Below are 12,130 nucleotides of genomic sequence, written 5' to 3' on the forward strand. Positions count from 1 at the left end.
TGGAAAGAGGATAAGGAACAGGGAGATATCCTGACTGTATCTCCTTGTTCTTTATCCAAGGACTGCTGCCCAGTCTGAAGAGATGGAGCCTTCGCCTTGCTTAACCTCTCTTCATTTTGGAATTGGGTTCTGCTTGCTCACCAAGCAACTGTGTTCATGACTTGGTCCCTGGCCAGAGAGAGAAGAGGGAGTCTTAGCTCTTTCTCTTCTCTGAGTCAGTTTGGGGCAGATTCTCAGCTCTGTCGTTAAAGAAGGGAACTAGCAGATGCAGCAGGCAAAAAGGAAAGGGAAGGGTTTATTGGTGGTCCCAGAGCCTGCTGTAGTTACTGGTCCCGTTTTCAGAGTCCTAAGTGTCTTTAGGCCTCTTCCCAGATCAGGCAGTGCCCCCTTCCACAAGCCGAGTGTCATCTCTCCTGTTTCTGGGGCCCTTTCCAGGCTGGGCTGCAGCCTTTATTCTTAGAACCGAACTATCCTTTGGAGTGAACTCCTCTTCCCCCCAGAGCTCAGTCTGAGAGAGAGGACATGGCTGCTTAAGCTGGGCCAATGGCAGCCTCTGGGATCTCAGGAGCTTTTGCCCCTTGGAAGGAAGGAGAGTATTACTAGGGACACCTGAAAATGTTTCCTCTCTTCCCCCTTTGCTGAGATGGGAAGGTGTTTAGAGATCATTTAGCTCAATCCCTTGCACTCTTCCCTCTCTTCCTCTACTCCCTATCCCCATCAGTGTCAAAGGTAGGACTTGAACTCATTTCCAAGAGTCCAGTCAGGAAGAGAGGATGGGGCTTCACCAGACAGGTGATGGGAACTCCTATCAGAAGACATATCCTTTCTCTGTGCGGGAACACAACGGGAATCTTGAACTATCTGGCTGAGACAGTTTTAAGGGGCCTATTGGGGATTGCAGCCCTGAAGGTTTTCTTTCTCCCCTTGCTCCCTAAATCTGGGCTCTGAGGCTGGGGCGGGGCTGGAGGTGCCAATCACATCTGGTGGCCAATCCGTCTGACCGGAGGCGGGGTCTATGTTGCCAATCATCCTCACTGACCAATCATTCACGTTAGAGGCGGGAGCACAGGTCCCCACTCCAGGCCCAACTTCGCGGGATCGGTGTTCAGTGCTCGAGCCCAGTGGACACCTCAGACGCCCCCGTCCCGGACTTGGACTCCCCCGGGCCCCGCTGGGCTTTTTCCTATTCCAGTCCCTGGTCTCGAGGAGCTGCTGTGAGGCGAGCGTTCACCTCTGCGCCCGCCTCAGCCTCCACCTGTCCCTGACTCCCTCCCTCCGGTGCTGCCCACGCCCCCGGCTAGTTCCTGCCTAGACCCCTGCTCTAGCCCTCGCCCTTCCTCCTGCCCTTTCACTTGCCCCTACCTCCTCCCACCTGCTCCCTCTCCCCTGACCCTGCAGGCCCAAGTGGGTTCCGCCCCTTTGGGGGGGGATCTCTAAGGATGTCGTGCACGGAGCTGCTGACCATGTGCCTGCTCCGGCCCAAGGCTGTAGCCCGTGAGGCCCCTGCAGCCCCGGCCGTTGTCCCTCCTGCGGCCTTCGCTGGCCTTGGTCTCTTCCAGGACGTGAGTGACCACCACCCGGGGAGGGGCGGTGAAGAACTGGGGGCTGAGGGTCGCAGAGTGGGGGGAGGGGGAGGTAGGAGTGGGAGGTGTGGGCAGGAGCTGGCTGGACTCTTCAGGGAGCAACTGGAGAGGGGGTGGTGGGGCGGGGAACAGGCCTGAAACTTACAGTTGAGGAAGGGCTGTTGAGGGCCAAACTCAGCTAGATTATGGGGGATGGACAGAAGACCTGGGCAAAGAAGGCAGGAGCTGTCCGGAGCTGGTCACAGCCTCCTGGCTTCCCTCAGCCTCCAGCCAGAACACTGGGCAACTAAGCTGCTCAAGCGAGGGAAGATGAGATTGTCCTGGGTCCTAGCTGTGGGAGAGCTCCTAGAGAGGGAGGTGGGTGCAGAGGTGGCCACAGCTTGGAATCTTGAAGCCATTGTCCCATGCCTGGTGCCCAGGGAATGAAGGTGGAGGGGACTCTGGGGACTTGGGGCTCCTGCCCCTATCTTTTGCTTTGGGTGGGTGGGGGGAGCTGCAGTGCTTCAGTTCTGTTTCCCTGGTGTCCTGTTCCCCTCCCCCACTCCTATTGCTCGCCAATTGTGCCCACCTGTACATTGTGAGGAGATGGTGGTTGATTCAGACCTTGTGCAGAAACCATCCTTTTCCTCCCTTCTCACCCTTGCCGTCACCACCCAGTCACCTCTTTCTCTTATCCTGCCAAGAACTTGACTCTTAAGAGTCTGGTCTGAGGGAGACTCCACTCTCCATAGACCGAGTCCTTAGATCCGTTCTTCAATATCCCTCTTACACCCCCCCCCCCCATTCTTTCCCTAATCCTGTCTCTAGCTTTAATAGACTCTGTCCACTGGGTCAATTTCCTCTCTTCCCGTGAGTCAGCATCTTGGATGCAGACTGCACTGACCCTTTCCAGGAGAGGGAAGAGTTGATTCTTTCCCTCCTTTGTCCTCCAAGCAGGAAGGTAGATCCGTCCCTATGCTGGGAGAGAGGGCTGCTGTGTGACCCTAAGCTAGTGCCTAAATCTCTCTGAACTTGGCTTTCTGTGGAGATGACTGTCTTCACTATTCTGGCCCCTAGTATCTTCATCTGGAGCATTGTGGCCCTCAGATGAGTCACTGCCTAAGCCAGTAACCCAAATTGTTAAGAGTTTAGGAGTGTAGGAGGCAGCTGGGTGGCTCAGTGGATGGAGAGCCAGGCCTAGAGACGGGAGGTCCTAGGTTCAAATCTGGCCCCAGATGCTTCCTAGCTGTGTGACCATGGGCAAGTCACTTGCTCCCCATTGCCTAGCCCATTGGCTCCAAGACAGAAGGTAAGGGTTTAAAAAAAAAAAGAGTTTAGGGATATAGAGTTTGAGGCAGGGGCCACAGAGCAGGAGAGAACCAGCAGCAGAGGTCTAATTCAGGAGGCTGTGCAGCGCACCCTCATGCAGCTTATGTATATATAAATTCTGGTATTCCCGTCCTTCCTCTCTTTTGAGCAGCTCCCATGTACAGATGAAGAAATGGAAGCACCCACAGGGCAGTATGTGTTTGTGGAGTGGGACAGAAAATAGGTTCTCTAGTATCTTCCTTAAGGCTCTTTCTTCTCTGCTCTGGCTTGGGGCTCATGGGTATTCTTTCCTTGCTGTGCTCTGCCTGGGGCAGGGCCAACATACTGCTGCGTTGAGTAGAGGACATTGTTTCCCCCTCTTCCTGCCATGCACACTCTGACCTCTGCCTTTCTAGATACCTACTCTGCTTTTTGCTTCTTCCCTTCCAAGGGCTGTCCCTTCCCCTCTTTGGGTTGGTTCAGAGTTTCTATGGAGAAAGGGGAGTAAAGATTTCAATGGAGAAGTAGAGGGGAAGAAAGTTCAGAGCCCTTCCTAGTCCCCGGTCTGAGAGGAAGCTCTTGCTGGGTGCCCAGGAGGAGGCTGGGGATAGGCCAGGGAGGAAGAAAGGGCACCAGCAGGAGATCCCTTGCTACAAATAGCATCAGGAGCCTGAGGTTGGGAGTGGGGTGGGGGAGAGATACTACCATATCCACTTCTGCGACTTGGAGTCGTTCTCCACTATTCTGGTTTCTTGGGGGCTATAACAGGAGTGAGAGTAGGGCCTGAGCTCGGGTCAGCAAAAACATCCCATTGAGGTATGGAATGGCCATATATTTTGACCCCTTCAAAGCCCCTCTCTGGAGGCATTCCCTTTCCTTAGGAGAAATTAGCAGTAATCCCTTGGGGAAGCCCAGCAAAGCACCAGTAGCCCCCTTGGGCCTGAACTCCCCTCTTCTTGGAAATGAGAGGCTGCCTCCTTTTAGTCCCCAGTGTTCTGAAACAGACATGGGTCATCATGGAGAGGAGGAGGACAAGTCTGGGTCATTGCTATGGGGGAAGGGAGAGGTTTGTCTTCTGTAGAGTATGTGACAGCTTTTTGGACTAGGAGTTCAGGAGGAGGCAGATAAAGCTGATGGGAATGAAGAGACACTTTAGGTAGGCTGATAAAGGCCATTCTAATTCTGTAGAATGTGGTGCTGTTTGTTTAGGAACAAGAAAGATCTTTTAGTTCAGGAAAAGGATATTCCCCCCCCCCCCCCCGCCCCAATTCCAACCCTAGATTAAGAGGATTGGAGAGGAAAGCATTAGAAGAGGAGGGTCAGTTGGATTGTCTGTGTGTAAAGTAGAGGAGTAACCCACAACCCAGGTCCCTGGGCTTCTCTAGTACTGCAGAGTCCCAAAGAGGGAGATCTGAGAGGGAGAACCTCCCCTTTCCTCAGCATTAGATAGAGCTGGGCAGGGTACTGCTGGGCCTTGACTTCCAGATGTAGTCTGGGAGGGGTATATCCACCAGAGTGTAAATAAGTATTTGATTTGGGATCATTGCTTTGGAGTTAGAGGAAACATTCCAATTAATTTAGTCCAAGCCCCTCATTTTACATATGAGGAAACTGAAGTGACTGTTCAAGGTCACACAAGTAGTAGCTGCTCAAAGGAAAAGAGGGGCAGGAATGCAAGAATGTGTATATAGAGATCTACTTGGAACTAGAACTTGAATCCAGAGCCTCTAGCTCTAAAGCATTCTTTCTGAATTCTGAGCAGCCTGTTGGCTGGGAGGATAACACCAAAAGATACAGATTACTAGGCCTGAGGACATATGAATAGTGTCACAGGATGCTCCTTGTCCAGTGTTGGATGTAGGGGCTTGAGTCTAGTTCAAGAGCTATTATGCCTAAGAGAGGGGGCCTCATGCTTTTGGCTTCTGATTGTCAGGAGGTGCCCTGTTGTTAGGCCCAGGGAGGCCACCCAGGATGTACATGTTACTTCTAATGTTTGCCTTTCAGGTCTTCCGGAGAGCAGATAAGAACGGTGAGCACAGCTCCAGTGGAAGGGAATTGGGGAGGTCAGAAAACCCAGGTCTGACAAGTACCTTGGGGGTAGGGAGGCTGTACAGAGACCAAGGCTGGGAGGCCAGTCAGGAGGAGACAGATGAATTTGGAAAGAAATCAGGAAGCATGGGAAAGCCTGCTCCAAAGCCCTGCAGGCCCTCTTTTTCTTTTCCCTTCTCCCTCTTAACACACTCTGGAATTTTTCTGTCCATCTGTCCTTGTCCAAGGTAGACCCTGTTTCTCATTGCTTCCAGCATCTTCCCTTCAATTCCTTGGTCCCAGGTCTTAGCTCAGATCCCTTCTGCCCCCCACAAATAACTAACTAGCTACCTTCCAGAGCTCCCAGATTCCCTTTGACCTTGATGGCAGGGCTTCCTCCATCTGCCTACACGGACCTGATGATGGCTGGAGAATGGCCTGATGTTGACTGGACAGGAGAGTTCTATCTCCCTGTTCCCTGTCAATCTGTTGGAAAGAGTGGGTTAATGGAAACATTCTGAAAGGCCAGATGACCTAGGGATGGCCCTAGTATCTGTTTTCTGTGTCTCCCACTTCTCTGGCCTCAATCTCTGTAGGATAGCTGGGGCTGAGGATTCTGATATCTCCTTTCCCTTATTCCCATAGATGATGGGAAGTTGTCCTTTGAGGAATTCCAGAATTATTTTGCAGATGGGATTCTCAGTTCTGGGGAACTCCAGGAGCTGTTCAGCAGCATTGACCGGCATTACTCAGAGTAAGTGTTTGCCAGGATGTGGGCTTTGAGAAAATGTTCGTGGGGTGGGGGGAAGGTTGTATTCTAGGGTACAGTAGGGGGAAGTAGGAATAGTGAGCAAATCTTTTTACTTCCTTAGGTCTCAGTTTCCTTAAATGTATAGTAAGAGAGTATAAGTTCCCTTCTAGTCCTGGCATTCTAGGGTTCTATAATAAATAGGAGAAAACTGAAGACCAGAGAAGGGAATTGATTTGTTCAGGATCACACAGCAAGTTGGCAGCAGAGCTGGACACTGGAACTAGTTTTTTCTGTTAGACTGTGTGTGGCTTTCATCTCTTTAGCCTGTGCTCTGCTGTAGAATTGTGGAGCACTTTTCAATAACCATTTCTAATTTCCTCATTGTCCAGGGGAAGAAGTTGTTCTCTTATTGCTGGGCTTCAATCCTGCCTCTAGATTCTGGGTTTTAAGTTGGAGGAGGCAGCTGGGGTGAGGGATGGGAATGGGGTGGGAGGTTGGGGCCAGGCTGTGGGCTGTTGAGAGGGCTCAGGATGGGCCCCATTTGGAGTGGAACCATGGGTCATGGAGGCACCAGTTCAAATGTTCCTACCTCCCTCTTGCTCTGCTCAGCAGATGCTCCCTGAAAGGGAATGGTGGTGACTCACTCACACCCTTCGTTACCAGCTCATTGCTAATTATGGTTAATGAGCATTTGAGAATAACGAGGGGCAGCTGGCAGGAGCTGATCGTGAGCTGAGAGCTGAGCTGAGCTGAGTGAGGAGTCCCAGGGGGGTCCCGCCCTCACAGTCCTGGGGGAGAAGGTATCTTCCAAGGCCAAGGGGCTACAGGGATGAGGGAATGCAGACTGTTCAACTGGGACTGAGGCTAGGTGTAAGGGACAAGGTTGGTGGGCCTGGGGATTGCCCCTAGGTTTTAAGGCCAGTTTGAATGCTGGTCTACCCTCCTCCCCCACTCTTTCTCCTCCTCCAGACATACTCTGAGTAGCTCAGCTCCTGCCTGCTGGGATGAATCCAAGCCAGGGTCTCAAAATAGCCTGGAGATGAACCAGGCTCCCTCCTCTGCACCCCTCCACTTTCCACTAGCACCAACCAGGCCTGGCCCAAGGTGGAGGAGTGGTCTCATTGGAGCTTACTGCCCAAGCCCCATCCTGTTGAGGAGGTAGAAGGACAGAACTGTCCATGCCAGGACATGTCCCACATTAGAGACATCTGGGCTCATCTGAATGATCTTCGACAGATGCTGGTCAGGCTGTCTGGCCTCCCACTCAAGCTCTTTCCAGGTTTTGGGGGTGAGATTTGTCTCCTGATCCAGGAGAGCTTCTGGCTGCTGTAGCTACCCCAATCCCAGAGCAGATAGGGGTCTGACTTTGGGATGGGCCCTGAGCTCCCCCTCAGAACCAGCTTATTACTGTCATACCAAGTAGGTTATATATTAGGGTGGTTAGAGGAAATGAGGGTCTTTTCCCTTTGTCTCCTTTCTAGCAAAGGGTGATATGGCCTCTAAGGGGCTTTGAGGGCTCTGGGCAGGGACAGGACTTCAGGGGAATCTAGTCTGGGTAGGGTTGAGGGCTTGAAAGGAGGCAGAGAGAAAAGAGAGGTTTGGGGAAGGGAATGAATGGTGTTTGATGGGAGTGTCCTTGGGGAGTTAGGAGATAATGACAAGATGGAAAGGACTAAAAAGGGATGGGCTGGAATGGCACCATAAGCCTGAAATAGAGTCAACACCCAGGAGTTGCATAAAAACAGAGTTTCCCAGGATGCTATGCCACTTGCACATGCATACACAATGTACACACATGGGAACATATGTGCATAAGATTGGACCCATATGCCCTTGGAAACCGGTTCTCAGTCCCATTCTCTAGTCTCTGGACTCCATTTCCATAGGGTACTGACCTTCCATTCCTGTGAGGTACTAGGGTGGAGGGTCCAGGGACAATGATTGAAGATTGAAGCTTCCCTCTGACCCCCGATAGGAAAGGCACTGGAGGAGGGTCCTTGTCAGGGGCTTTAGAGCTGCAAAACCCCTAATCAGCAGGTTCTCCTATGCTATTTTTGCAGCAGCCACTGCTTGGATGTCAAACACTGTCTAACAAGCCCTGATTTCTCTTTTCCCTGCAGCAATCTGGAAACTGAGAAGCTTTGCGGTAAGTTGGTGCCAGATCTCTGATGGGTCTGACTCTGCCCTGATGAATATTTCTATATTTGTATGACTTCATGTATATACCCTGTGCCTATTTGGGGTGGTGGTGGTACATAAGGACTGACCTGTCACTCTAGCAGTCCAAAGCCAGTGGCCTTGATGTCTGGATTCTAAGAAATATGTCTGCTCTAGGGATTAGGGGACCTCTAAGTTGAGGGGGGATAGGACTTGTTACCTGATGGGGATGGGGAGACATTTCAGTGGGAGAGGGTTATTGATAGCTCTTTGGGATGTGATACTACTAAGAGATGAAAGAGAGCTATTTGTTCAGGTCTTGCCCTTGATCTTCCCCCTTGGGGGGAACTGGGGAGGAGAATATTAGCTGGGTCAGGTGTATAAAGGTAATCCATAAGCCAGGTTCCCAGGCCTCTCTAGTTCTGAGACTCTGGATTCAGACAGGGAGGCCCTTTCCTTTTTCCCCTGGGTAGAGCTTGCCAGGACATTGTTGGGCCGCCCAAATCCCAAGTACAGTCTGGAAGGGAAGTAGTCCCAGACCTCCCTTGCCCATCCCTTCCATTCTGTCCTTCCCCCAGCTTCCTGCATCTTGTGCTTCCAAGGGCTGTTTTTGACCTGGGCAGTCTGGGACTTCTCCCCTTATTGTCTCTCATCCCTTCCTGGGGCTTCTCAGTAGCCTCCCCTTTGGTCTCCTTGTTGCCAGCCTCAGAGACCACACCAGTGACCAGACAGATGGGGATTTTGGGAAGGTGAGACAGATAGATGACCTGGGCAGGGAGGGACCTGGCAGACCTGGATATCTGGGCCCCCAGGTGGGCAGACATACCATAGTGAGTGTTCTCAGTTATCGTTTCCTATATTTCTCTCCACCCAACCCTAGACTATTTCTCAGAGCACCTGGGTGCATACAGACCCGTTCTGGCTGCCTTGGAGGCCCTGAACAGCGCAGTGCTTGCTGCCATGGATGCCACCAAGCTGGTGAGTGGGAGCTTAGGTTTACAGACCTCTTGGGTGCTCTGCTCCCTATGTTTCTATGGCTGGAGGGACAAGGGTGGTGAAGTGGTTGGAAGCAGCAGTCAGATCTGGGGAATAAGTTCAGCACCGGCACAGAGGGTCATCTATGCCAACACATTATCTGTTTTTAGACGCACATATATGCACACAGCTAGGTGACAAATCCATGCAAACATATGTGCAGGCACTCATGCATTCTGCTCTTCCCTCACCCCTTTCCACTCTTTTTCCTGCCTGTGGAAACTGTATGTGGGTATGATTGGGTGTTAGCAGGGGTATATGAGTATGAATGTGTAAGTATGACCATCCCTGTGGTAGATGTGGGGAATTGCAACCTGTGAGGAGTTTCCCTGCTTGGGGACATGAACAAGGACTTAATCCATGTGAACACAGGCTTGCCAAGGCAAATATATGACTAGGCATATAGGCTGGACGCTCCCTAGAAGTTGTGAGGAGTTCTGTGGAATGAGCCCAGAGTTGGAAGTTAGCTGGGGGCAGGGCCAACTTCCAGGGGACACGATGGTGGGGTCTGAGCCTGCAGATAAATGTTGATATATGTAGCTGGGAAGGCCCAGGGGCCACTCAGAACCCAACAGTGCTGGGTTTGAAGTTTGCCTTATTTTACCGACTGGCAGAGTTGCATTGTGGGAACCCCACCCCCAATAGATCTTGACTCAAAGGACCTAAGTTCAAATATAGATTGCCCTTACTATCTGGGTGACCTTGAGCAAATTACTTTACCTGTCTGGGCCTCATTTTACTCAACTTTAAAATGAAGGATTTGTGCAGATGACTGTTAAGGTCCCTTTCAGCTCTAAATCTATGGTCTTCCTTTCATGATCTTACAGAAAAAACCCCTAGAATAAACCACAGCCCCTGTGTGTGCCTGGGGAAGCTGAGGAAGGCAAGAAGAAGAGGAGAGACTGGGAGTGAGGGGGAGAGGAGGGTAGCATCTGGCTTGGGCAGGTGAGACCAGAACAGGATGAGACAGTACAGGGATTCTCTGAGCAGAGAGAAGAGGAAGAAGGAAGCCGGTGGGGGCTGGATCTGGCCAGATCCCCTTCTTCCTGACCTACCTCAGCTTATTTTCTTGGAGTTTCACTTAAAGGCAACCCAATAAAAAAAACAAACCCAACCCCATCAGGAGGTGATTACCAGTGCTTCCCTGGTTGGTGTTCATTACACGACTCAGTTTGACTAACTTTGCTTCTACTTCTTGGGAACACTGTTCCCACTCAAGCACCCTTATTTACACTTTTTACATGTCTCAGCTCACTCAGACTACAGTTGTGGTCATTCACAAGAGCTGAACTCCCAGCAATCTCACATCCTCGGCACCACCCCGAGGCCGCTCCCCTTCCATCTCCAGAGAGCCTGCTTAGGTGGGAATGACCCAGCTAAGGCTCTGCACAGGTGGTCACAAGGTAGGTCTAGCTCTGTGATCACCATCTAGGTCAAGGAATTACCTGCCAGGGATTTGAGGCTGTGCCTTTAGACATCTGTCTGCCCTTCTTGTCAGAGGCAGCTCCGTGCCCAGGATTCTCTGTGGGCCTCCTGAGTGTCTATGGCGACGTTCCAAGCATCAGGTTCAGCTCTGGTCCCTTTGAACACCCCCTTTTATTCAATCAAATACTTCATGCACACAGCCCGCACCTCGTTCCTCGTACAAGGCGCGTGATACCCACAGGCGATGGAAGGGCCGGAGCGAGCCAGCCATGGAGCCTCCCACCCAGGCGGCCAGGCCCCGCTCGGGCTTGGCCACCAGCTGCGGATGCAGCACCGTCCCCGAGGTGGCTGCGGGCCCCTGCTGCTGCTGCTGCTGCTGCTTCAGGCACAGGGCCTCCAGTTCTAGGCCCAGCCTCTGCGGGAAGCCAGGAAAGAGCGTGGAGCCCCCCGCCACCACCACATTGGCTGCTAGCTTGGGCCGAATGGTTTCGGGCACCGCCTGCAGCGCCTGGAATGCCAGGCTGGGCAGGCCTGGAGAGCTGTGGCCCAGGAGGCTGGGCTGGAACAAAGGTTCGGGGCAGCGGAAGAGCTCATTGGTCAGGGTCACAAGGCAGTCATTGGCTGTGTGGAAGCTAGTGGACGGGTGTCGAGGTGTGGGGGAACGCTGTAGCGCTGCCTCGTAATCTAAAGAGACATAGCAGAATTGTTTCTTCAGCTTGGTGATGGCGCGCCGGGGGAGGGCTTGGAGCCTCGGGTCAGGACAGGCCTCCAGCAGCAGTCCGTGAAGGTACTTAGACAGGGCGGCTCCGGCCATATCGAGCCGGAACGTGGCCTTGTGCCAGGTGTGGCCGGCGTAGATGGGTGTGGTGTGGCACACGCCTGCCCCGGCCTCTACCGCTAACCCGCTGAGGCTCCCCCCGGAGCACAGAGCCAGCAGTCCTGTACTGGCTACGTGAAAAGCTGGCACCGAGAACGTCTCGAACATCAGCTCGGCTATCTTCTCCCTGCTACTGGGTGGACTGGTGGGTGAGTCACTCATGAGGACAGGCCAGTTTTTAGGGCTGGTCTTCAGGCCACAAGCAAAGAGGTGGCTCCATAAACTCTCCATGGCTTCCCAGTCCACGACCATGCCGTGCTTCAAGGGGCGACTTTGGCTCGGGGCCATGCCCAGGGCATCCAGGTGGCAAGGCATACCTCGCATGGCACTGGTACAATTGGGCAAGCAACTGGCAGTCTTCAGTATAAATCGAGGCTTTTCTTCCCCAGCAAAGCCCACCTTGGTGAAGCCACTGCCATTGTCGATGACCACAGCTATCCTGCCCATGGCGGTAGGCCCAGGGCCAGCCCTGCACGGGAGTCAACACTGGGACCGATGAAAGGTCTGTCCCCTCTCCTGCCTGGAATGGCCACTCTCTGAGATTCCACCCCTTTTATAAGAGGCTCTGGCCCTTCCACACCTGGTTCCTGTAGAGTTATAATTACAGTATTTATTAAGTGTCTACTACTATGTACAGGAGGCAGCTAGAGGACATGGTGGATAGAGCACCGGGCCTGGGAAGATCTGAGTTCAAATATGGCCTCAGACATGAGCAATATGAACCTGGGTAAGTCACTTAACTCTGTTTGCCTCAGTTTCCTCATCTTTAAAATGGGCTGGAGAAGGAAATGGCCAACCGCTGCAGGATCTTTGACAAGAAAACCCCAAACGGGGTCACAAAGAGTAGGGCAGGACTGAGATGACTGAACAACAGCAGCTATTTGCAGGGTACTATACTAGGAGCTAGGAGATACAAAGCTTAGTTAAGACAGGTTCCTAGCACCCTGGAAGGTTGCAGTCTAGAATGAGGATCATTACCTCCGAAGG

At 52.5% G+C, this 12,130-nt stretch overlaps 2 protein-coding genes across 2 annotated transcripts in view; one reads left to right on the forward strand and one right to left on the reverse strand.

The window, feature by feature from the left end:
- Positions 1–1,439: 1,439 nt before the first annotated feature.
- NECAB3 (N-terminal EF-hand calcium binding protein 3) overlaps positions 1,440–12,130 on the forward strand; it is a 32,959-nt gene continuing 22,268 nt past the window's right edge. Inside the window, exons 1-5 of the mRNA XM_044661601.1 lie at positions 1,440–1,562; positions 4,875–4,899; positions 5,544–5,652; positions 7,770–7,795; positions 8,687–8,784. Of these exons, the coding sequence (XP_044517536.1) occupies positions 1,440–1,562; positions 4,875–4,899; positions 5,544–5,652; positions 7,770–7,795; positions 8,687–8,784 (381 nt within the window). The remainder of the gene's footprint in view (positions 1,563–4,874; positions 4,900–5,543; positions 5,653–7,769; positions 7,796–8,686; positions 8,785–12,130) is intronic.
- ACTL10 (actin like 10) lies at positions 10,442–11,590 on the reverse strand. Its single transcript, XM_044661600.1, has one exon. It carries the CDS (start codon positions 11,588–11,590, stop codon positions 10,442–10,444), a length of 1,149 nt encoding a protein of 382 aa, XP_044517535.1.

This window comes from Gracilinanus agilis, chromosome 2 (genome assembly GCF_016433145.1).
Source record: "Gracilinanus agilis isolate LMUSP501 chromosome 2, AgileGrace, whole genome shotgun sequence".
Taxonomy (NCBI): Eukaryota; Metazoa; Chordata; class Mammalia; order Didelphimorphia; family Didelphidae; genus Gracilinanus; species Gracilinanus agilis.